General features: G+C 33.7%; 1 protein-coding gene, 1 long non-coding RNA gene and 1 pseudogene across 3 annotated transcripts; 1 reads left to right on the top strand and 2 right to left on the bottom strand.

The window, feature by feature from the left end:
- Positions 1 to 1,956: 1,956 nt before the first annotated feature.
- Positions 1,957 to 3,165, bottom strand: LOC128171469 (uncharacterized). 2 transcript variants are annotated; one of them, XR_008242088.1, is made up of 4 exons: positions 3,102 to 3,165; positions 2,797 to 2,870; positions 2,488 to 2,570; positions 1,957 to 2,251 (listed from the first exon to the last, which is right to left on the bottom strand). It is a non-coding gene; the product is annotated as an uncharacterized LOC128171469 (long non-coding RNA). The 2 variants fall into 2 exon arrangements; XR_008242087.1 differs by having other exon boundaries at positions 2,797 to 3,139.
- Positions 3,166 to 3,251: 86 nt separating this feature from the next.
- Positions 3,252 to 24,172, bottom strand: part of LOC128171969 (talin-2-like) — a 34,344-nt pseudogene continuing 13,423 nt past the window's right edge.
- On the top strand, positions 9,134 to 15,780 carry LOC128171967 (uncharacterized). Its single transcript, XM_052837743.1, has 2 exons — positions 9,134 to 9,331; positions 9,805 to 15,780. Exon 2 carries the CDS (start codon positions 10,000 to 10,002, stop codon positions 15,778 to 15,780), a length of 5,781 nt encoding a protein of 1,926 aa, XP_052693703.1. The 5' UTR covers positions 9,134 to 9,331; positions 9,805 to 9,999.

Consider the following 24,172-nt stretch of genomic DNA (forward strand, 5'->3'; position numbering starts at 1 on the left):
ACCACGAACTGACACAAGTAGAAACTGCAATATATCCTTTATTTTAATGGTATGCTATTCATAAATGCATTTAACCAGTGCTGATGATATACAGGCGATTTGGAACTACTTTTTTAACAATTGTTTTCACTTTATTTCTCCTTTTCTATTTATTTTATTTCATCGCAACTGTAGCCTAAATAAAAGAACCGGATAGTTTGTAGGGTTTTTTTTCTCGGGTCTTCAAATAAATCTAAAATCACCGTAAAAAATGTGTTTGACCTCCTCTACCAGAGTTTTATTTGTTTCATATATCCCTATGCTGAAAGTCCCAGGACATCTACTTAGTGACTTAATGGTTTAACACCTGTTGTCAGGTAACCACCTACAATACCAAGCACCTGCTAATGATGCTAGTTATTTATTTTGCTTAGTGCCATTCACAGGACGACTTACCAATATATAAATATTTATTGTTATATGGGAAGTTGTCTATGTTAAAAACAGAAATTATCTGTGTATTTTAAAAGTCAATGAGGTTAGTTATTTTGGATATAAATATGGGTCGGCTTCATTATTCAACAGGGTGGAACCAACAGGAGAGATTTTATCTTTATGTTTCTTCGAAATTTTAGTTTAGATCCAAGATTGGGAGTCAATAGATCGCTTTGATATAATTAGCTATTTTCATCAGTTTAGATTCGCCCCCTGATAATCTTTTTTGCATTGTGAGAATATCATGCATTGTTTAAATCGCTGTATAGATTTTGATTGATCATGGAATGTTAAAATTATTCTCTTTTGCTTAAGGTGGTATGCGACACCTCCATATTGCGACATACTAGTAATTCCTATACAAAAAATCTGTAAAGATTCGTACTTATATCAAAAGTAATATGGACAGGTCTCCCCTACCACCTTATCACGTTTGTACTTTTACTTTCTCTTTGGTTGGTGCTGATGATGTTTTGTTCATTTACAATGTAATTAACGTAACAAATGTGTATCACCTCCTCCATTTATTAAATCATTGAAAGTGACCATATGTTCTGTAAAGAAAAGGTTGAGATGCATTTTGTTTTAAATCTAACGCATAATTGTGAACTTTGTTATGAAACTTTCCTTGAGACTGTTGAACATTAAAAAAACAACGTTATGAAACTAACACTCATTTGCTGTAAAACATTGTGTTATTTATTTAACTTAAAGTTTGTTTCGTCATGTTTATTCTTCGCTGTCAGACATTTATTTTACTGGAAACAATAAAACAAAATCATATGAAAAGGGTTTCTTTTTATTGATTGTCTAAAAAAAAGGGTATTAAAAAATTACCAAAAAATAGTTATATTGTAAAGTAACATAGTTAACACAGAGTAAAGAATTAATAAACGCGGGAAAATTCGAACGGAATAAATGCAAATAGCAAATATTTGAAAACATTCTTGATTTTTATGATTCATAAGTGGTGTTTATGTTTGCACATCAATGAAATATTAAATATATTTATTGGTATATTTTTTTTACAGTATTACGTAAATAGTTAAGGACGAAATGGTTTATATATGTATTAATGTTTTTTCTTAATACTGTATTTCGTACATAGTTTGGCTGGTCGTGATCTGGACAATGGATTTACGTCACACCGTGGAAGATGGTCATCTACAGAAGTCGTTCACCTACTTTTACTTTTACAATTACTTTTAATGTAGGGTTATAATTATAGTTTTGTTATTTTTCTTTTATGAATTGTGTATTTGTTAGAAAAACGATTGATTAAACAGACATATCAAAAACCATAGCTACATTGACGGGATTCTTTTTAATATATCAATTGATTCGTTTAATTACTTGAGTTCTGTTTCTTGTATGAGAATGACGAGTTATAACCTGAGTATAACATTGGGGGTCTTTTCAAATCAGAAATTGACTCTTTTAATTATTAGGTATTACAAATTATTAATGTCATTCGTGCTAGACAACAATTTTTTTAGACAAACTAAATCATAGCTCAATAAACAAAGAAAACAATGCAATAAAGACAAGTGCATGATCGAGGCATGGATTTTAATTGGTTGAGCTTATTCCAATTTAATCTTGAAGTATTCAAATAATAAAGACAAGTTGAGAGTTAGTTAGATAAGTTTAAAATGAATTTACCACCATTTATTAACATTTCACCCAGTGACGAAAATCGGGGTTGCATGGGATACCCACACTCAACATGTACATTTGAATATATACATGTACAACCACGTGTATCTTATTGAATACACTTCACCATCATTGGTCCATAGCGCAATAGGTGAACACATGCAGGTCATGAATTCGGAACCCGTTTACTATTGTATAGTTTCTATGATTTTTATATTTCCAAGATATTATAAAAATGTATTCTCGTGGAAATATTGTAAACATTTTCAAATTTAAAGGGATTAATTAATGTACCACCCATATATCAATACTTCCAGGTGTCTATATAATGTTGTGTGCGAACAAACATTCCCACACCTTCCTGCAGTAATGATGGTAGACTTCTTCTAGTCTTCCTTACTTTTTTTCACCTCACCTCATCAGTTTAAGCGCTTCAAGTCCTGTAAACAAGTTCATTTAAATTTCATATTAGCCTTGACACATAAAGGAAGTCCAGCGTCAAACGCATTTAGTGTTAAGATGGTATACAAAATTTATTTTGATTTATATTCAGTTTGATCTAATGCTAATTTTATCAGCTTCAACTATAATTTATGAAATTAGTGAAGAAAACCCCGAGTTATTTAAAAATTGTTGGAGGTGTACCATGTAAATAAATACATGTACCTGCATTTCATATCTTTTCGTACAGAGTATTCTCATCCTGAGACAATGTGCGACAAACAACTTGAAAACGCCATCTGATAATAAATTGAAGAAAAAAATGATATAGAGCTTCTAAGCAGATTTGCCCAAAGCATAATAATTAGTCATGAAACGGATTACATAGAGCAAGTGTTTTCCAATCGCAGTTTTAATATTGCCTCATGTATTGCCGGGTTTAAAATAATCTAACATTACATTTTGAAAAAAAACAACTTTCTTTTTGATTTTTAAATATGAACGTTTTAAAACATGATATAATTTATTACCTTCCCGGGGATTCTGTCTAAAACGGCACAAAAAAGAAACAAAACACAAAAAACAAAAACAAACAACAACCCCCCCCCCCCCAAAAAAAAAAAGAACATAAACAAAAACAAAAAACTAAATCGACCAAAAAATCAAATCAATTCAATATGTATATCATTCTTGCAAAAACATAACCGAGTAGGCTTGTCACGACAGCCATCGTGACTGTTCAGTCAAACACAACAGGATTCGATTTATATTTACAATTTTTATATAAAATAAAACCAAACAAATATACATAATTTATACATAACAAGAACAATAAAATGTTTAAGTTTTCTGTTGTCCAAAGTCTCCATCACGGGCATGTTGAATAGGAGCGGGCAGATATGGCATGGCGTGAGACAGTGGCGGACAGGTATAACCACGGCGATGGACTGTCAAAAACTGGATAGGGACCTTATTAAATTAAACAAATTAACATATTTTGAGTTACATGATTAATATACCTTACATAAACATAGGCTAAGTCGCACGGACTTAAATATAACATTATGGCAACAACAGCACGCCATACAATAGCACGAAACCACAGCGAATACGATCACTGCATAACGTTAAGAGTATCACACTACTTAACAAAGAAAAACCACGTCAAAACGATTTACACATTTCCCACCCCTAAACCATATATATATATATATATATATATATATATATATATATATATATATATATATATATATATATATATATATATATATATATATATATATATATAGGGGTGGGAATATCAACCGTATTTAAGATATTTGGGCACTTTCTGTTTGTGGGGGGTCAGGACCACCCATGAACTACTTATCATTTGTTGGCCCTTAAGGTGGTATGGGAGATCTGTCGATATAAATGTGGATTAAAGTACTATGTAATTGAAAAACTTTAACCGGTTTAGAATTTTCAAATTTTACAATATTTAACCCAAAAATTAGCTTTTAAAAATATTTTAAAAGGTAAAAATTGTAAAACCCCCAGCGGGATTCGAACTCATGACTTACAGGTTCGTAGTAAACCCCCTAACCTACTGCGCTACGGAGTTTGATATTTTGCTATGGAGTTTGCTACGGTGACCATTTTGGGAAAGAAACTACTTATATAATTAATGTATATAATTACACATTATTTTATTGTTTATTTCAATAAACAATACGTCACAACATGGAAGTGTCCCATACCACCTTAATACAATGAACAAGAATATATATAGATTGAGGGTGGGGATCTCAATGGATTTTGAGATATGAGGGAACTTCCTGTTTCTGGAGGAAGAAATCACCCCATATGGCCATAAACTATATACCATGTGATTCCCCTTTACACAAGGAGAAAAAATATATATTGTTAAGGGGTGGGGATGTCAAAAGCTTTTGAGCTACAGGCATTTTCCCAAACCTGACTGTTATGGGAATAACCCCACAGACCATATCTAATGTACCATACATGTATATGTAAGACTGCCATGGACAAAGAATCAAATCGTTGATGTTAATGTTTCAATTGTTTGCATTGATATAAAACAATACAATTCTTTTGAGGTCTGCACATGAAATAAATGCAACATCTCATACTACTCTCATTAAACGTTCAGTTTAAGGCTAAATCTTTTCGTGACGTTGGAGAAACAGAGACAGCAGTTTTTATATCAGGGCCCAGGGTCTATAGAATTGTCAAAATTGAATTGTAAATTGTTTAAATTAAAATTCTTCTCTAAAATGCCCAGGTTAATACGAGATATTCCTCAAGAATATATAGGGAGATGTTTTAGAGTTATAGAAAGATTCATTTCTCTGATATGTCACAAAAAATTTACTTTTAAATTCTCATCCCCGCCCACCCCTCTGAAAATGGCTGACCCAGATGCATTTTATTTTGGAACAAGAGGCATCACACTAAAACAATTTTAAAGAATCAGCTATATATATGTCAAAAGCTTGCATATAAGTAAACCATACATTTTGTGAATAATTAAAATGACTTCCTTTGTACAACTAGATCCCCAATGTGGCCCCACCCTACCCCTCAAAATGACTTCCTTTGTACAACTAGATCCCCAATGTGGCCCCACCCTACCACTCAAAATTTTGATTCAATCCACACTATCTAAAGTTGCTTTCACCCAAGTTACAGCTTTTCTAGGCAATGATTTTTTAGAAGATTTTAAGATTTTACTTTATATATTCCTACATAAAAAAGTGTTCACCCAACCCCTGTTGTGACCCAATCCTACCCCCGGGGAACATGATTTGAACAAATTTGAATCTACACAAACTGACGATGCTTCCACACACGTATCAGCTTTCCTGGTTGATTAGTTTCTGAGAATAAGATTTTAACAGACTGTTCACTATTTACTTCTATGTAAAAATTTGACCCCCCCCCCCCCATTGTGGCCCCGTCCTACCCCGGGAGTCATGATTATCACAACTTTGAATCTACACTACTTAAAGATGCTTCCACATAAGTTTCAGCTTTTCTCGCTGTTTGGTTTTTGAAAAGAAGATTTTTAAAAATTTACTTTATATATCCCTATGTAAAATTTCCAAACCCCTCTATTGTGGAACCGCCCTACCCCCTGGAGTCATGATTTTCACAACTTTGAATCTACACTACTTAGGGATTTCTCAATTTAATTAAGTTTAAGCTTTCCTGGCTGATTGCTTTTTGAAAAGAAGATTTATATGGATTTACTCTATATATTCCTTCGTAAAATTTGATTCCCCATTTTGGGCCAACCCTACCCCTGGAAGTCATGATTTTCACAACTTTGAATCTACAACACATGTACCTGAGGATGTCTTCACACACGTTTCAGCTTTCCTGGCTAATTGGTTTCTGAGAAATAGATATTCAAGGATTTAATCTATATATAGATATACTCCTATGTAAAAATTCAACCCCCCAACCCCCATTTTGGCCCCATCCCACCCCCAGGGATCATGATTTTTACAACTTAACACTACCTGAGGATGCTTCCACACAAGTTTCAGTTTCCCTGATCAAAGGTTCTTGAGAAGAAGATTTCTATAGATTTACTCTTTATATTCCTATGTAAAATTTGACCCCTAATTACTATTATTTGACTAAATTTATCATCTCAATAATTTTGCGTCAAATCCTTAGAATATAAAATGTGAACGCTAAATTTTGTTCTTATAATAGTTTCATTTAGATTACATCTGAGAAATAGAAGCAAGATTAAAAAATATGAGATGTGCTTCTTACAATTTTATGCAGATATCAATTCGTCTCTGTAATTAGTGATTTACATTAAACTGTTACAGTATTTAAACTTAATTTCAAATCAGCAGTGTTCTAGACATAAAAACATATAAACACAACTTTGCACACAAAAATGATATCAATGCTAAATATTTACATCTACCAAGTATTACTCCCTTTATATCTTATAGTTAATTCATAGCTCTATAGAAACAGCCAGATTGAAATCTACACGCCCCGTTTATTGATTGGTCGAAATCTACAGCGGCTGAAACTGACAGGACCAAACTTGACACGCCCAGTTTATCGATTGGTCGAGACCTACGACTACCTTGGAAAAATCACGGACCGCACGAAATAATCATGGCGACGCCAGACTCAAAGTCTCACAGGAGACGATTTGGCTGTTTCTTTTAGTTAACGTACTTACGTACATTAACATTAATTTAGTGAATTTTACTTACTTTTCATAATCAATTTATCAATTGGCTAAAAGAACGATCTTAATATAAACAATAAAATGCTTTCTTTGATGATTCATTTGGGTAATGAAGGTAGCGATCATTGCAGCAAAAATTTACATAACCCGCTTACATATTTTTTCTTCAATGTCGCTACCTTCATATCCCAAATGAATCACCAAAGAAAGCATTTTATTGTTTAAATAATTGCTTAAAGTTCTGTAATTTGTAAATGTTCATAGTGATACATTTTATAAACCTAAATTATATAAAACATGCAATAAAATTATTCTTTGTTGAAAAATAGCAATTACCTTCTGAATTTTAGAGTACATGTAATAGTTCTGCCCTTTGACCCAATTACAACTGTCATGCAGGGTATTTGCTTTATTTTGTAGATAACAAAAGTCTTGACTGTGGTTTGTGATAATTTTAACATTAATATGGCACAATAACTTAATATATGTTATCAGCCAACTTCAATATTAGCACTGAAATTTACAACAACAAAAACCTTCACATACTCCATATTCTCCCAATCAAGATGATTGACAATAATAGACATAATGAATTGCAGCGTACCAATTTAATACAAAAAAATAACAAATAAGGGGTATAACTCCTGCTAAATCAACATACCAAAACTTCATGCTGATTGCAAATATGCCTATCTATATTTCTGTCTTAACAACAAATATTTACATTTGGTGTATATTTCCCCTTATGTTAGAATTAGAAACCTGAGACATGCAATTTTCAAGATCATACATCATGTATGATCACAAATAGATGTGACATCAATTTTGAATAATTTGTTATTGCCATATAATTGGACAATTAAGGTCAGACACGACTATCTTTCATATTTTCTATTTTTTCCTCTCCCACAATCTGAAGATTTCCACTTAGTAATTTTATAATTATATTTTTATGTTATATGATTCTTTTTACTATTTAGATAAAAAGTGTTCAATTGAAATAGTATAGTATAACTTTATTTACAAGCATTCAAATGCATTTTGCATGCTATTTTAAGGAAAATTTGATATATTCTAGCTCCGAAAAGAGCCGCGTAATATACCCTGAATTTTTTGGAAATTAACAGGTTTAAATGTTAATAAATACGGAATAAAATATGAAGGAAAATTATATAAAATTGAGGAATGTCTCGTGTGTCTTCAAATGAAACTTAAAATAAAGCTAATTCTTTTGAAAAATAATCATTAAATTATATTTGTTCGATCTCAAAAAGAAGTGTTTTCCCAGCATAATTTCTGGCACTGTATTTTTAGTTGCAGAAGCTCACTAAATACCGGTAACATGTTTGATGGCTTTTCCATCAACTATTTATATCCCAGACAAAGACTAGAGCATATGTTTCATGGTTTTAAAGCAATGATACAAAAATATTTCACACAAATATATCATTATGAATATAAATATAAACGTAAATATATGCATTGAATGGTTATTTTTAAATATTGCCAGTTAGTCCTATAACCCATCAGGTCATGCAGACATTAAATCATCAAGACGCCAGGTATGAATCATGTTATAGGACAGACAATATTTAATACTAAGCATGCTTAACAAAGCAGGGCAGTATTTCCTTTAAAAAAGTAAAAAAACAATGTCAGATTTACTGCACATAGTGTCCTAAATAGCTACGAAGTTGCACAAAACTTTGTGGTGCAGTTTTATAGGAGTTATACTTACAAACAGTTCAAAGCTGTATTCTAAATATGATCAAAATTTAACTTCAAAGTTAACCTGCTAAAGGACATTTCATTTAACTTAATATCATTTTTTAGACAGCCTGGATGCCTACATATTATTTTTTCTATATACATATATACAAAAATATTACTTATAATATTTGTCAATCAACTGAACTCTAGCTCAAATTTTAGCAGATAATATCAGGGTTGTCTCTAAGACCCGGGCGGCGGGGAATTCCCCCGCCTATAATGCCTTAATTAGTAATTACCTGGCTATTACTGCATATCAAACAATATAGCTATAAGCAAGACACCCTACTACTTTTTATTCCATCCTTCTAATTCAATTTTTAGAGACAACCCTGTAATAAATATATGTATATATTGCTTTGTATATATGAAGAGAGAGAGAGAGAGAGAGAAAGAGAGAGAGAGAGAGAGAGAGAGAGAGAGAGAGCAGCTTTGATTACTTTCTGCTTGTCAAAATGGTCAGGGATGTTGTGAAACTGGCAATCTATAATTACCAGCTGATTACATCATCTATTGAAAAGCATAGTATTTATGGTAAAGCCTGCAAAGACAACTAACGGGTGTTATAGCCAATTTAACATTATATACATTTTTCCGGATTGAGTTTGAATTTTAGAATATTCCGGATTTCCGGATTTGGTTTTGTTATTAGGATTTTTCGCGGGGAACGAGCAGTTTAGATTTTTTCCTAGTCCCTGTGCTGAACACCATTTACATTTACCATGTTTACTATGTTTGTTTCTACGAGAGAAAACTTCTAAGTTGGTAAGTTAACATGAAATCTGCTTGTGTATTGTTTGTGCAGAAAGTTATGTATAAACGATAGATATAAATGTGTAAACAAAAGTGTTCAACTGTGAAGATGTATTTTTAGTAACATGTTAGAATGTTGGCACAAGGGATATATCTAGAATGTTATATAAATTTAAAGCTATAAGTATCATCGTAGCATGTTTCTATTGTATGATATATCGGAATTTAAGGTTTCATTGTTTGGATGCGATGTTTTGTGCACTCTACCATAGGCGTACATATATATTCATTTTGAATTGTGTAATTTGCTAGTAGTACGAGTTTCGTTATATTTGCTAATTTACTAGAGCATATATATAAGTGAAAGTATTGTTTACAAGAACGGGGGCAAATATATTTACTAGTGATATTTGTCATATGCTGAGTGTGTTTTGTTTGTTTATTCATAGCATCAAAACTTATGTATGTTTTCTTTGTTTTTCCAGTTAATCACATCATCACATCTAGTCACATCACGTGTCATAACATCAAGTCACGTCATCATGTCCTAAATCATCATTATAGTTATACAATGACTGAATAAAGATGTGCATTAACAACAAGTTGACTCTTCCTTGATGGTAGTCAGTACAACATTAACAACTTAGAAGATCTTGTCCCTAAAGAAGCTGTACTTCGTCATGGCGGATGGTGCTACGGGAGAGACAAGACCTAGAACTCATACCGAGAAAGGTTTAGAATATCATCTCGATCGTAAGTCTAAGTATCGTAGGGGATGTGAAAATAAACTGGTGTCTTTGAGTGAGGATATCGAAGAATTATTGACAACATCAACAGATGTGAATGAAGTCAAAGAACTGTACAAGAAATGGCTGAAAGTTTACGATGAACTTTTATTTACACATGAAAGTCTTCAGGGCTTATTGAAACTTTCGACCGGAAGTGGAGAAAGTGATGACAAAGAATTTCAGGACAGGAATTCCCGATTTCATAAAGTGAAAGATTCTGTAGAACAGTGGTTCGGGAAACATTCAGTGCAACCTACTCCAAAGAAAATACCATCTGATGTGAAATCGAGACTGTCGAGTGCATCGAGAACTTCAAGTCAAATTTCACTCGAGAAATTAAAAGAAAGTCAACGAAAAGCAGAACTGTTGGCCAAAGCATCAGCTTTAGATGAACAACGAAAATTAGAAGCGGCTAAACTGGAGCTGAAAATGAAAGAAGAAGAATTGAAGATTAAAACTGAACTTCAGATAAGTGATGCACGATCCAAATTATTGGAAGAATTAGAGAAAAGTGAACTCCGTGACCAAGAACTAGAAAACTCCCTCATCAATGAAAATATAGACAGAATTGTAACTTTTGATCTTGATCGTGAGAATGAGTTCACATGTGACAATTCTACTCCGTGCATTCCTCATCGATCTGTGCAACGTTTAGTTAGACCAGAATTGTCAACACCCATATATGAACCAAGCAGTGAAATACAGACTGTCGCTCGTGAATTGAACAAACCAAAAGCTGATCTACAGAAGTTTGATGGAAACCCTATGAATTACACAAGATTTCTCAGACAATTCAATGCCAGAATTTGTTCTAATACGGAATCATACGAAGAACGGTTGAACTATCTATTACAGTTTACTGTTGGTGAAGCACAAAGAATCGTTTCTGGTTATTCATATCTGGATGCTGAACGTGGCTACAAAGCAGCACTGGAAGAGTTGAAGGATCGTTATGGAGACCCTGACATTATAGCGCAAGCATATGTGAAGAAAGCTCTCGACTGGCCTCCAGTAAAACCGGACAGTGCAAAAACTTTAGATCAGTTTGCTATATTTTTGCGTGAGTGTCAATATGCTGTTGAAAACATTGATACTGGTCGTGTACTGGAATATTCAGAAAATTTGAAACTGTTAGTGAAGAAATTACCATTTTACCTTCACGACAAATGGCGAAGCTGTGTATATGAACTGAAAGAGAAGAAACAAGCTGTGAAGTTTCACCATCTTGCTGACTTTGTTCGCAAAGAAGCCAAAAAAGCAACAGATCCTATATACGGAAGAGAAATTATGAGCAGTTCAGCCAACAAACGTTTTCAAGACCAGAAGAAATCAGAAGCACATAAAAACTTTGCTGTGAAAACCAACACAAGATCTTTTTATGATAACAGTGCTACACAGATGAAACCAGTTTTCAAACATTGTACATTCTGTAATGGAGCCCATTCATTGGACATGTGTTTGAGCATTACTATTCTACCTCTTAAAGACAGATATGCATTCTTGAAAACGAATGGACTGTGTTTTGCATGCTTGAGATATGGACATGTGAAAACTAATTGTCGACAAAGAATGACATGTGCTCATTGTAAGAAGTATCATCCATCCATTCTTCACGTTGATCCTCGACAGAATGAAGGAACAAATGGAGCTTCAACTTCAAGAGAACATACTGGTGGTGAAAACCCTTTGTTCGCTATGTCATCTACAGTTCATATGGGGGCTGGAAAACAAGCACTACCTATTGTGCCGGTCAGAGTCAAGTCAAAGTTCAGTGACAAATACCTGGAAACATATGCTTTCCTTGACTCAGGCAGCAATGCAACATTCTGTTTGGAGGACATTGCAAGATTGTTAAAACTGGAGGGAAGGAAGATGAACCTCAACCTTACAACAATGGGCCAACAGCATACTCAGACTTCTCATGTGATTTCCGGGTTAGAAATATCCGACATCAATGGTGAAAATGTGTTGGAACTTCCTCCGGTCTACACACAACCTACTTTACCTGCATCGAGGACAGATGTGATTTCTCCAGAGGATATTGAGAACTATCCATATCTCAGTGATATTGAACTTCCCAGGATTGACAGTGATGTTGGAATTCTGATTGGAGTCAATGTGCCTAGGGCAATGGAGCCTTGGGATGTTATACCCAGTGTTGATAATGGACCGTTCGCTGTAAAAACTTTGCTAGGCTGGGTGATAAATGGACCACTCGAAATTCATGCGACTTCGAATGATACATATGTGTCCGTTAATCGTGTAGATGCAAAACTAATGAACAACTTGGAGGAACAGATTCGCAATCAGTTTAATCATGACTTTAATGAAAGAACTATTGATGACAAGTGTGAACCCTCAAAGGAAGACAGAAGATTCCTAGAATGTGTGTCAAATTCTATTCATTTTGAAGATGGACATTACGTTATAAGCCTTCCGTTTAAGTCAGAAAACGTGTGTTTACCTAACAACAGGAAACAAGTTGAACAAAGACTGTCTTCACTTCAGAAACGATTTAGTCGTGATGAAAACTTTCACAAAGAATACTGTGTATTCATGAACAAGATTCTTGAAGAAGGATATGCTGTCAAAGTTCCAGATGAGAAAGTTATTCAAGATGACGGACAAGTGTGGTACCTACCTCATCATGGAGTATACCATCCTAAGAAGAAGAAGTTGAGAGTTGTGTTCGATTGTGCAGCTCGATATCAGGGAACTTCATTGAACGAACAACTGTTACAAGGACCGAATCTCACAAATACTCTGATTGGTACACTCTTAAGATTCAGACAAGATGAGATAGTGATCATGGGAGACATCGATAGCATGTTTTATCAAGTGAAAGTACCACAGGAGGATGCAAGTTTCCTTAGATTCCTATGGTGGGAGGATGGAAATCCTAGAAAACGCATAATTGAGTACCAAATGGTAGTACATTTATTTGGTGCGACATCATCGCCAAGTTGTGCAAATTATGCTTTGAGGAAAACAGCGCACGATTACAAAGGACTTTACAACACTGAAGTCATCAACACTGTCCTTAAAAACTTTTATGTGGATGACTGTTTGAAATCAGTGAAAACCGTAACTGAAGCATCTTCTCTGTTGTGTGATTTGCAAGATCTTCTTATGAGAGGAGGATTTCATATTACTAAATGGATTAGTAATAGCCGAGAAGTTATGACCTATATTCCAGTCTCAAGGAGAGCAAAGGAAGTCAAAGACTTGGATTTGGAAAATGATACCCTTCCCATCGATAGAGCCCTGGGAGTTCAGTGGTGTGTTGAAAATGATGTTTTTTGTTTCAAGATGGACATTAAAGATCAACCCTTAACGAGAAGAGGTATCTTATCAATGGTGAGCAGTGTATTTGACCCACTGGGATTTTTGGCCCCGTTCACTCTAAAAGCAAAGTGTTTACTACAAGAACTTTGTAAACTTCAGCTAGGATGGGATGAGAAGATACCAGGACATCTCGCACAACAGTGGAATGAATGGCTACAAGATCTAGAGAGACTTTCTGACTTTAAAGTGTCAAGATGTTATAAACCTGTTGGATTCGGAGAAATAAAGTCCGCACAGCTACATCACTTCGCAGATGCCAGTGAACGTGGATATGGAACTGTATCCTATATAAGACAGCAGAACTTTGATGGTGCAGTTCATTGCTCATTCGTTATAGGCAAGTCACGTGTCGCTCCATTAAAACAGACGACAATTCCTCGACTAGAATTGACAGCGGCTACAGTAGCAGTTCGCACAGATAAGATGTTGAAGTCCGAGTTAGATGTACCTATAGATGAAACTGTGTTTTGGACAGACAGCATGGCAGTTATTCGGTATATAAGAAATACCTCATCTAGATTTCACACTTTCGTCGCAAATAGACTTGCAGTGATTCAGGAAGGTTCCTTACCTGATGAATGGCGATACATCAATACCAAACAAAACCCTGCTGATCTTGCATCAAGAGGCATGTCCGCTAATGACATTCTTCAAGGAAAACATTGGATAACAGCACCTGAAGTCTTGTTAGCAAAAAATGATAGTTGGACTGAAAAACCAATGGAACTTTCTGATGAGATACCTGTTGACGATCCAGAGGTAAAAAAGATCACAGTGAGGGCAGTTATTCATACACGTGAATCCAGTGATAATCATGTTGATAGTGTTGAAAGACTCTTGAACTATCATTCCTCATGGTACAAGTTAAAGAAAAGTGTGGCATGGATTCTCAAATTAAAGAAAAAACTGTTTCTCAGAACTCAACGCAAAACACAACTAGAAAATCAAGCAGCTGAGACATGTTTATCAGCTGAGGACTTGCAGAAAGCTGAAGTTGCTATTTTGAAATTCATTCAAAGAACATCATTTGCATCAGAAATCGAAGAGCTGAAGAAAGGACATCCTGTGAAACTTAGTAGCAATGTCAGAAAATTAGACCCTATTCTTGATGATGGACTCATTCGTGTTGGTGGTCGATTGCACAGAGCAAGTATGCCATTAGAAACCAAGCATCCAATCATCTTACCTAAGGATAACCACGTGTCAAATCTGATATTGAGACAGATCCATTGTGAACTGACACATAGTGGTAGAAATCATATGCTTTCTATGTTAAGACAAAAATACTGGTTAATACATGCGCCTTCTTCTATCAGGAAGTTGATTTCAAAGTGTATAGTATGTCGCCGCCAAAAAGCTAGAGTTGGAGAACAGAAAATGGCTCAATTACCAGAGGATCGTTTAATACCTGATGAACCACCATTCACTAGAGTTGGCGTGGACTATTTTGGTCCTTTTGAAGTGAAATTGAAGAGAAGTCACGTCAAACGTTATGGTGTTATCTTTACATGTCTTGCCAGTCGTGCTGTGCATTTAGAAGTTGCGTCTTCTTTGACTACAGATTCCTACATCAACGCTTTACGTCGTTTCATTGCACGCAGAGGTCAGGTGAAGAAAATTCGCTCTGACAATGGGACAAACTTTGTTGGGGCCAATCGTGAACTTAGAAACTCGATAAACGACTGGAATGTGTCACAGATTCATGAAGCAATGCTACAGAAAAACATAGATTGGCATTTCAACCCCCCAGCAGGATCCCATCATGGAGGTGTCTGGGAGAGAATCATCAGGACCATAAGAAAAGTGATGAACAGTGTTCTTCGAGAACAGATCCTAGATGATGAAGGACTCAATACACTTATGTGTGAAATAGAGGCCATTCTCAATGACAGACCAATAACCAAGAATTCCGATCATCACAACGACCTAGAGGCTTTGACACCAAATCATCTCTTGTTAATGAGACAACAGCCAAATTTACCGCCAGGTGTGTTTACGAAATCCGACAACTACTGCAGACGTCGTTGGAGGCAGGTTCAATATATGGCCAACCTCTTCTGGAACCGATGGGTGAAAGAATACCTACCATTACTGCAAGAGCGTCAAAAGTGGCACGAAGTGAAGAGGAACCTGAAAATCGGTGATGTGGTTTTAGTGGTGGATTCGAACTCTCCTCGTAATTCCTGGCCCATGGGTGTGGTTTTAGAGACTGTTCCCGATCGTTTTGGATTGGTGCGACAAGTTAAAGTAAAGACAGCAACGAACACTTTGATGCGTCCAATAGATAAACTGTGTCTTATTTTGGAAATGGACGAACCTTCTGTGTGATGTGTTATCAAACTTTCATTGTGCTTTTTCATATTTATTGCTTATCTAAGGCAACTTATGACATTTTATTGACACGGGTACTTTTTCAATATGTATAATTTGATTATATATCAAGTATTATGATTTGTATAATTGTGTCACATAATGTTCCACAATTGGGGGCTGGATTGTTATAGCCAATTTAACATTATATACATTTTTCCGGATTGAGTTTGAATTTTAGAATATTCCGGATTTCCGGATTTGGTTTTGTTATTAGGATTTTTCGCGGGGAACGAGCAGTTTAGATTTTTTCCTAGTCCCTGTGCTGAACACCATTTACATTTACCATGTTTACTATGTTTGTTTCTACGAGAGAAAACTTCTAAGTTGGTAAGTTAACATGAAATCTGCTTGTGTATTGTTTGTGCAGAAAGTTATGTATAAACGATAGATATAAATGTGTAAACAAAAGTGTTCAACTGTGAAGATGTATTTTTAGTAACATGTTAGAATGTTGGCACAAGGGATATATCTAGAATGTTATATAAATTTAAAGCTATAAGTATCATCGTAGCATGTTTCTATTGTATGATATATCGGAATTTAAGGTTTCATTGTTTGGATGCGATGTTTTGTGCACTCTACCATAGGCGTACATATATATTCATTTTGAATTGTGTAATTTGCTAGTAGTACGAGTTTCGTTATATTTGCTAATTTACTAGAGCATATATATAAGTGAAAGTATTGTTTACAAGAACGGGGGCAAATATATTTACTAGTGATATTTGTCATATGCTGAGTGTGTTTTGTTTGTTTATTCATAGCATCAAAACTTATGTATGTTTTCTTTGTTTTTCCAGTTAATCACATCATCACATCTAGTCACATCACGTGTCATAACATCAAGTCACGTCATCATGTCCTAAATCATCATTATAGTTATACAATGACTGAATAAAGATGTGCATTAACAACAAGTTGACTCTTCCTTGATGGTAGTCAGTACAACGGGTTTGTAATGTGTTCCATTTGTTTCACTTAATGCAAAATAAATCGATTTTATTCATATTAATCAAAAAACGAAATCCCGAACCCACCCGCGATTCGTTAACCTCTGGATGAGTTCATTCTTGATAAATGGTGGGTGAAGGTTGGAACAACACTTTCATATCCTTTTAGCGATACAACACCATAACAAGAATATAAAGAAGTTAACTCATACAATACTGTTTGAAAATCCATGTTCAACCTTCATAGAAAAGCATCAAGATCGCATACGTTGTCATATAAAACAACGGGAGGGGGGGGGGGGTGTATGTAAACCATCAATGGTCAAGAAACATTATCGTTGATAAACACTTTATGATCATTAAACAGACACCGAAGACTTACAGCTTGTGAATATCAACACTTGGCCGACGATATTTCTGTTATATCATCAATTTTTATCACGATTGACCGTTGTAAAATTGTTTGGCGTTTCAGACTTCAATCTGTCTCAGAATCTTTATCTCCGCTAGATGGCGCCTGAATACTACATTAGATCGCTAGATAACTCGCACACATGATCACTCGAACCCCTCGCAATATTACACAATAAGGGGCGATGATATACAACAGCTCCAATTTACGCATTGCATTACAAACACGTGTCACGCATTCTTGGATTGCATGCCGTGGATAACTCTCTGAAAAAAATTCTTGATTCGCGTATGAAATGGGTACAGAACAATTAACAATTATTATTTCTTTCAGTTTATATGATATGCATTTATCATAGCATTTACCGTAAGTAAGAATATCATACATAAACGTGCAGTTTAAGAGATGCATTTGAATGTATCATACCGAGCTGATGTAAAAGCCCATGTGCACTCAAATAATGTTAAATAGAAATACTGTTATCAATTTTTTAATGCTTCATTATACCATAAAATATCATTTTATTATTATTTACTGAAATCAGAGCATGAGTACATGTTTCCAGGTAAAAGTGATTTTAAATATTACTTTTCTTAATAGAAATTACATGAATTTCGTCTCAGAATGATTTTTTTGTATTAATTTGAGTTGTTTCATACAACTACATAGAATTTTATCTACAGCATTGATTGATTAAACGCATGCGTATATTACAATGTTGGCCTAAAGTAAATTAGAATGGAAGAGTTCACTGCGGCTTTGGGGAATACAGGTTAAAAAGCTATCTGGGTTAGGGTATGGGTATTACATAACGGTTGGTCGCTACTGTTGAAGCACAGGGAACATCGTAGGCCAAATGACTCAACATGGTTACATAATAATTGTTTACGAAAAGTTCAGCGAGGATCCTTGCAGAAAATGATTGCATCTTTTGATTCATCGCTAATTAATAGAAAGCCTTACCTAAACAATTTTAAAGTAATTAACTAATTAAAACACTAAAAGTTGTGTAAAAAGCAAAACAAAATTTCTTTTGAATTTGAAATTCAAAATATCTTATATATTAAAATTTGACATTCAAGATTCCCATATAACTCAGTTTGAAAGGACAAACTTTACATACGTATGTACACGGGAGAGGATTGATGGCCACTAAAATGACACAGGTTTAAAATTTCGAAGTATTGCGCGCACACACACAACCTACACACAGAAAAGCTACAGACCGGCTATACGCAGCTTATGTAAACAAATGACTATAGATGCGACAAAATGTCGAGAAAAAATACAATATTACGAGTAAAGGTGGAAAAATAGTTTTATTACGTGTTTGTTTGAACAAAATCAAAATTCTTGCTTCATCAAAGCTAGCTACACGATATTTTATATAATTAATCGATCTTTACATTCTGTGCCATTGAAAATTCGAGAACGTCAAAACTCAAGTTATATATTGTTCAACCTATTAGATCTATTTGTCTCTTTCAATAAAGAACTTGAACTTATGTTAGCACGATGAATCTATTCACATTGAAGCGTACGGATCTTATGTGTAGATAATAATTTATGTTTCCACTCTCGCATGATCCCGAGTTGGATGGGTAAATGCGTGCAGTTTAATGACAATTTTTAGTGCTTATGTACAGATAAAAAAACAAAACTCATATACATGTATACGCATCTATTAAAAAATGATTCATTGATTAGTTTGTTTTCATTTTTGATATAAATCTCATGTTGCCGTTTTCAAGCGAATTGTTGTCTTAGAATACCCCCCCCCCTTCACCCCCCCCCCCCCACACACACACACACACAGAAAAATCAAGCGGAAAAGGAAACAAAGACAAGTTTTAAATTCTAGTATTTAATATTTAAAACAAACATATCATCTTGTGTTGTGAAATAGATTATTTGTTGTAATTTGATATCAGTAACATTCATGAAAAGCTCTTGTTTATATCCCGAATTTATATCAATTATATGATGCAAAAAAGCATAAGTTTACATGTTAAGTTTAATTTTTAAGGCTAAAATTGAAAAAATTCTGTATTTGTGGCTAAATAAACCCATGTACGCAAGACGCAACTCTTGTGTATTAGGTAAGCACTGACCGCTAGCTAGTCCAGCCGCGACCGATCTTCCCGAGAGATATGTTACGTAAATGTACACACAGCTCAGAACCCAGGGATATTTGAAATGCTCGCAAGATAATGACTAAAATGTGTTACACAGAAGTATATCATTTTTTTTTATCCATAATGTTTTTCGCTAGATAAGAAAAGAATATACATATTTTCTCTTTTTCGTTTTTAAAGGATTGTCAATAATACATATAAACATAGGTAATCACAGATTACAAAGCTCACCGAGACGAGACATCACCCTTATGAGACTTCACCTTTATGAGACCACCTTTATCATATTAAATGAAAATCATACTTTATGATCTTGGATATTCATAGATTCTGTTTTGAAACAATATCGTATATCATCTGTTAAAAAATTGTATGATAATCATATGTTCATATGTTAATCAATACAATAATATAAAATCAAATATTGCATCCTATCATATTTACAAAATATATCATATAATACAATAAAATACCATAATAAACAATGATGAGATATGATATTGTAATGTATGATATGACATTTTATCTCATACGTGTGGTGTATATTACCCGTGTGATAAACCTTTGCTATATCACACGGGTGATGCTATATCAAATACTTCCGGTCCGAACTATTTTTGACACAGCCCCTTGCTTCAACGCTTCAGTGACCTAGATCTATATGTTTTTACGAAGATTTGCTAGTACTTTCAACTAAAGTTATACACAACCGTAACCACAGATTTTTGATGAGTTTAGCCCCCTTCCAACTTTCAATTGCTCTGTAATTTTTATAAAACTGCAAATTACGTTAACTATCAAGGAGTTTATCCTGACGACGCGATGAAAACAGAGCGCTCTGATTGTGTTTATATACAAGAACTTACCGAAATAATGTTTCATAAGAAGTTTATTCCACCACCAGTGAGCATCCTTATTCACTTTAATTTCGAATCATAAGGCTAGTGTTTGTTTTATAGAACATCAACAACTGTTCCTCGTTCCAGTCAATTCAAACTAACGAGCATTCGCAACTTCGTGTATGTCAACAAACTTGATTATTCACGTCTTCTAATCGGAATTTCCATTTAATCAAGTGAAAAAGCTCTAAGAAAAATTATTTAGAGCTAAAAAATTATTTTAAGGTTTATTTCAGTGAAACTTTACATTAAAACAGTTAGATTTATCTCAGGAATGACGTACTAAATTGTATTGCGCAAGTCACAATAGCCGCATAACACAACGTTGCATCATCGTCTTTGAAAAAAAACCCAACAATTCGGGTCACATAAGGGACTGTCTCAAAAGCTTCATAATATAAATCAAATTGTATGAGATAAATAGAACATCTATGATTGTGTGATTTTATATTTGCTTTATCCAACTCGTTGAAATGGTTATATTCGCTCGGCAAGCCTCGCGAATATATACACCATTTCAACTCGTTGGATAAAGCAAATATAAAATCACACAATATAGATATCCTCTATGTATTGTGTTAATACAATATCATAATATATAAAACAATATGGTATTATATTACAATATCATATTCAACTAGAACTTTTTTTGTCTTCAACAAAAAGTAAGGGCTTTTCGACAGCCCCAGTTTCCCTTTATTATTTAAAGTGTCAAAAAAATATCTCTAATCTATTTCCAAATTTTCTAAACGCCTTGGTTTAACCAGTTGCTTAAATAGGAATTTATGAGTACTGCAGTATGAAAAGAAAGATAACTCCAGAATTTAACAAGTAGCTACACTTCTAATTTTCAGAAGAATATTTTCAAAAAATCATTTCAAAGTAAGTATTCATTCATGGGATGCAAAACTTGGTATGCCAAGAGTATTTATGCTCTACATTCTTCAATTTTGAAATTTAAACAAGATGTGATCTTTGGGCCTTCAAAACCCCTTTAAGGAGTCAAAAAGTGGCCCCTCGGACCATATTTTTTAAATTGTACTCTCTACTCTGAACTCTCAGCCGAAAAGATTTTAAAAATCGGATGAAAAATATAAAAGTTACAGCTAAAGGGTTGTTTTCAACTTTGACCCATCTAGATCCCTTATTTTTCAAAATTTTAATCCCAAAACCTTTTCCGGTCTGCGTATTTGGTCCTTCATTTGAAAACTTAAATATGAACATATTTACTTGAAAACTGTTTGAGAAAACGAAGCACGCGTAAATTCAGTTTATCATTAAAACACCCGTAGACGATTTTTAATCAACTTATAAAACCGGAAGTTGTGAATGGTTTCAAACGAAACTTTAAATATATGATAATTATGACAGTTTTAACATTGCCCATTCCTCATTTAACAAATTTGGTGGTAATTTCAATTTTAACTTTTTTCATCCCCCCTTTTTTCATAGTTTGAAATCTAATATCTCGAAAACAGCAAGAGATAGAAAAAAGTTGTCGCTTACAATTTTGTATATCAAACTATGAAGTATCTAAATCCAAAATTTCATAGTTTAAAATCAAAAAATAAAATAGATACAAAGGTCCTTTTAATATTTTGTTTTTTGCATGTGTAAACCGGAAGTATATAGACCGGAAGTCCAAAATAGGACATACGGGAGAACTAAAAAATTGCTAAAAGAATCCAACATTAAATTTTTATATTTTTGTTCCGTTTTCAAAAAATCGCCGACGAAAGTTTGTCGAGAAGAATAATAATAACTAGAACTTTTTTTTGTCTTCAACAAAAAGTAAGGGCTTTTCGACAGCCCCATTATCCCTTTTTAATTAAATGTTAAAAAAAAATATATATTCTCTAATTTATTTCCAAGTGTTCTAAACGGCTTGGTATCCCCAGTTGCTTAGATAGGAACTAACGAGTAGTGCAATGTGAAAAGAAAGATAACTCCAGAACTTTACAGGTAGCTACACTTCTAATTTCCAAAAAAATATTTTCAAAAAATCATACTGAAGTAAGTATTCATTCTTCGGACACAAAACTTAGTATGCCTATAGTATTTATGCTCTACATTCTTACAGCAAAGCGAGATAACTCTTCTTAAAAAAATATTTGAAATCTAAACAAGTAATGATCTTTGGGCCTTCCAAACCACTATAAGGAGTCAAAAATAGTCCCCTCGGCCCATAATTTTAAGATTGTACTCTTTATTCCAAACAATAAACTGAAAAGATTTTTAAAATCAAAAGAGAAATAAAAAAGTTACAGCTAAAGGGCTGTTTTATACGTTGGCCCCTGCAGATCCCTAATTTTTTCGAATTGTCTACCCAAAAACTTTTCCGGTCTGCGCATTGTGTGTATCATTATACATCTGAAATATTGTAATGTTAACTTGTAAACTTTTTGAGAAAACGAACGACGCGTGATTTTAGTTTAACATTGAAACTCCCATAGACAATTTTTCATAGGCTCATAAAACCGGAAGTACTTAATATATTTTATTGAAACTTGGAATATATCTTAAATACTTCTGTCTAAACAATGCCTAGGCGTCTAATAAAATTTCTAAGGTTTTTTGAATTTTTTTTCTTTTTCATCCCCCCTTTTCTCAAGTTTGAGCCCTAATATCTTAAAAACAGTAAGAGATAGAGAAATGGCTACGCTTATGATTTTGTACATTAAGACAAGATGCATCTAATTCTTAAAATTGAATGCTCTAACTATAAAAACAGTAAAGATATTGTGCTTCAATAAAATTCTAGTATTTTCCTTGTCAAAACCGGAAGTGCCGGAACCGGAAGTCTAAAACCTTACATACGTGTGCCATTAAAAATTGCTATAAGTGTATTGCATTGTTGTTTTAATATGTCTTTCCGTTTTCAAAAAATCGCTGACGAAACTTTGTCGAGAATAATAAAAAATAATAAAACAGAACAAAAACAATAGGTCTTTTCGACCGAAAGTCGAAAAGCCCTAATAAAACAGAACGAAAACAATAGGTCTTTTCGACCGAAAGTCGAAAAGCCCTAATAATACATCATAACATTGAAACATATGATATTATATTGTACAATATAGTATGATATTGTATGATACTGTATAAGTTTTGATACATAATATGATATTGTATCATATGATACAATATTATTTGATACAACATTGTATCATATCAAATGATACAATATTATTTGATAAAGTAAAATATAATATTATACAATATTATACTATACATATTGTATCATATGATACAATATTATATTTTGCAATATCTTATGTAATAGTATCATGTGATAATATAATAAATTAATAATACAATATAATATTATACAATATTGTATCATAATATACATTGTTATACTTTCATGTTAAATACTGAAATCTGATTGGTTAAGACGCAGTTAATAATATTTTCTATTACCCTCAGCGTTAGTAACACCCTTAGCAACGGGTAACATTAAAAAATGTTACATGCACGAAAATTATGCGCGTACGGTTCACTGTAGAATTCATGTTATTCCTATATAAAAGCAGTAAAATTTTCTGAAAAATTAAGACATTCAGTATAACAAAATAAATAGTGCCTGTTTGGGAGGATAACAGTTGAAATTGACACCCCCTCGAAAACCATTGTCAACCTCCGCTTCGCGTCGGTTGACAATGGTTTTCTCGAGGTGTCAATTTCAACTGTTACCCTCCCAAACAGGCACTATTTATATAATACTATACATGATGATATCATGATACAATATCATAACATAAAATATCAAAAAAATTTATACAATATCATATCGTATCATATAACTTTTTATAATATTACATACTGTAGAATCATTAGAATTCGTGGTGGCTCAATTTTCGTGGTATTCGTGGGTAGCCCTTCCCCATGAATTTACATCCTCAACGAAAACAAATTTAGAACGAGTTATCTTTTGTTACTGAAACTGAAAACTGG

Source organism: Crassostrea angulata, chromosome 2, assembly GCF_025612915.1.
Source record: "Crassostrea angulata isolate pt1a10 chromosome 2, ASM2561291v2, whole genome shotgun sequence".
Classification (NCBI taxonomy): Eukaryota; Metazoa; Mollusca; class Bivalvia; order Ostreida; family Ostreidae; genus Magallana; species Magallana angulata.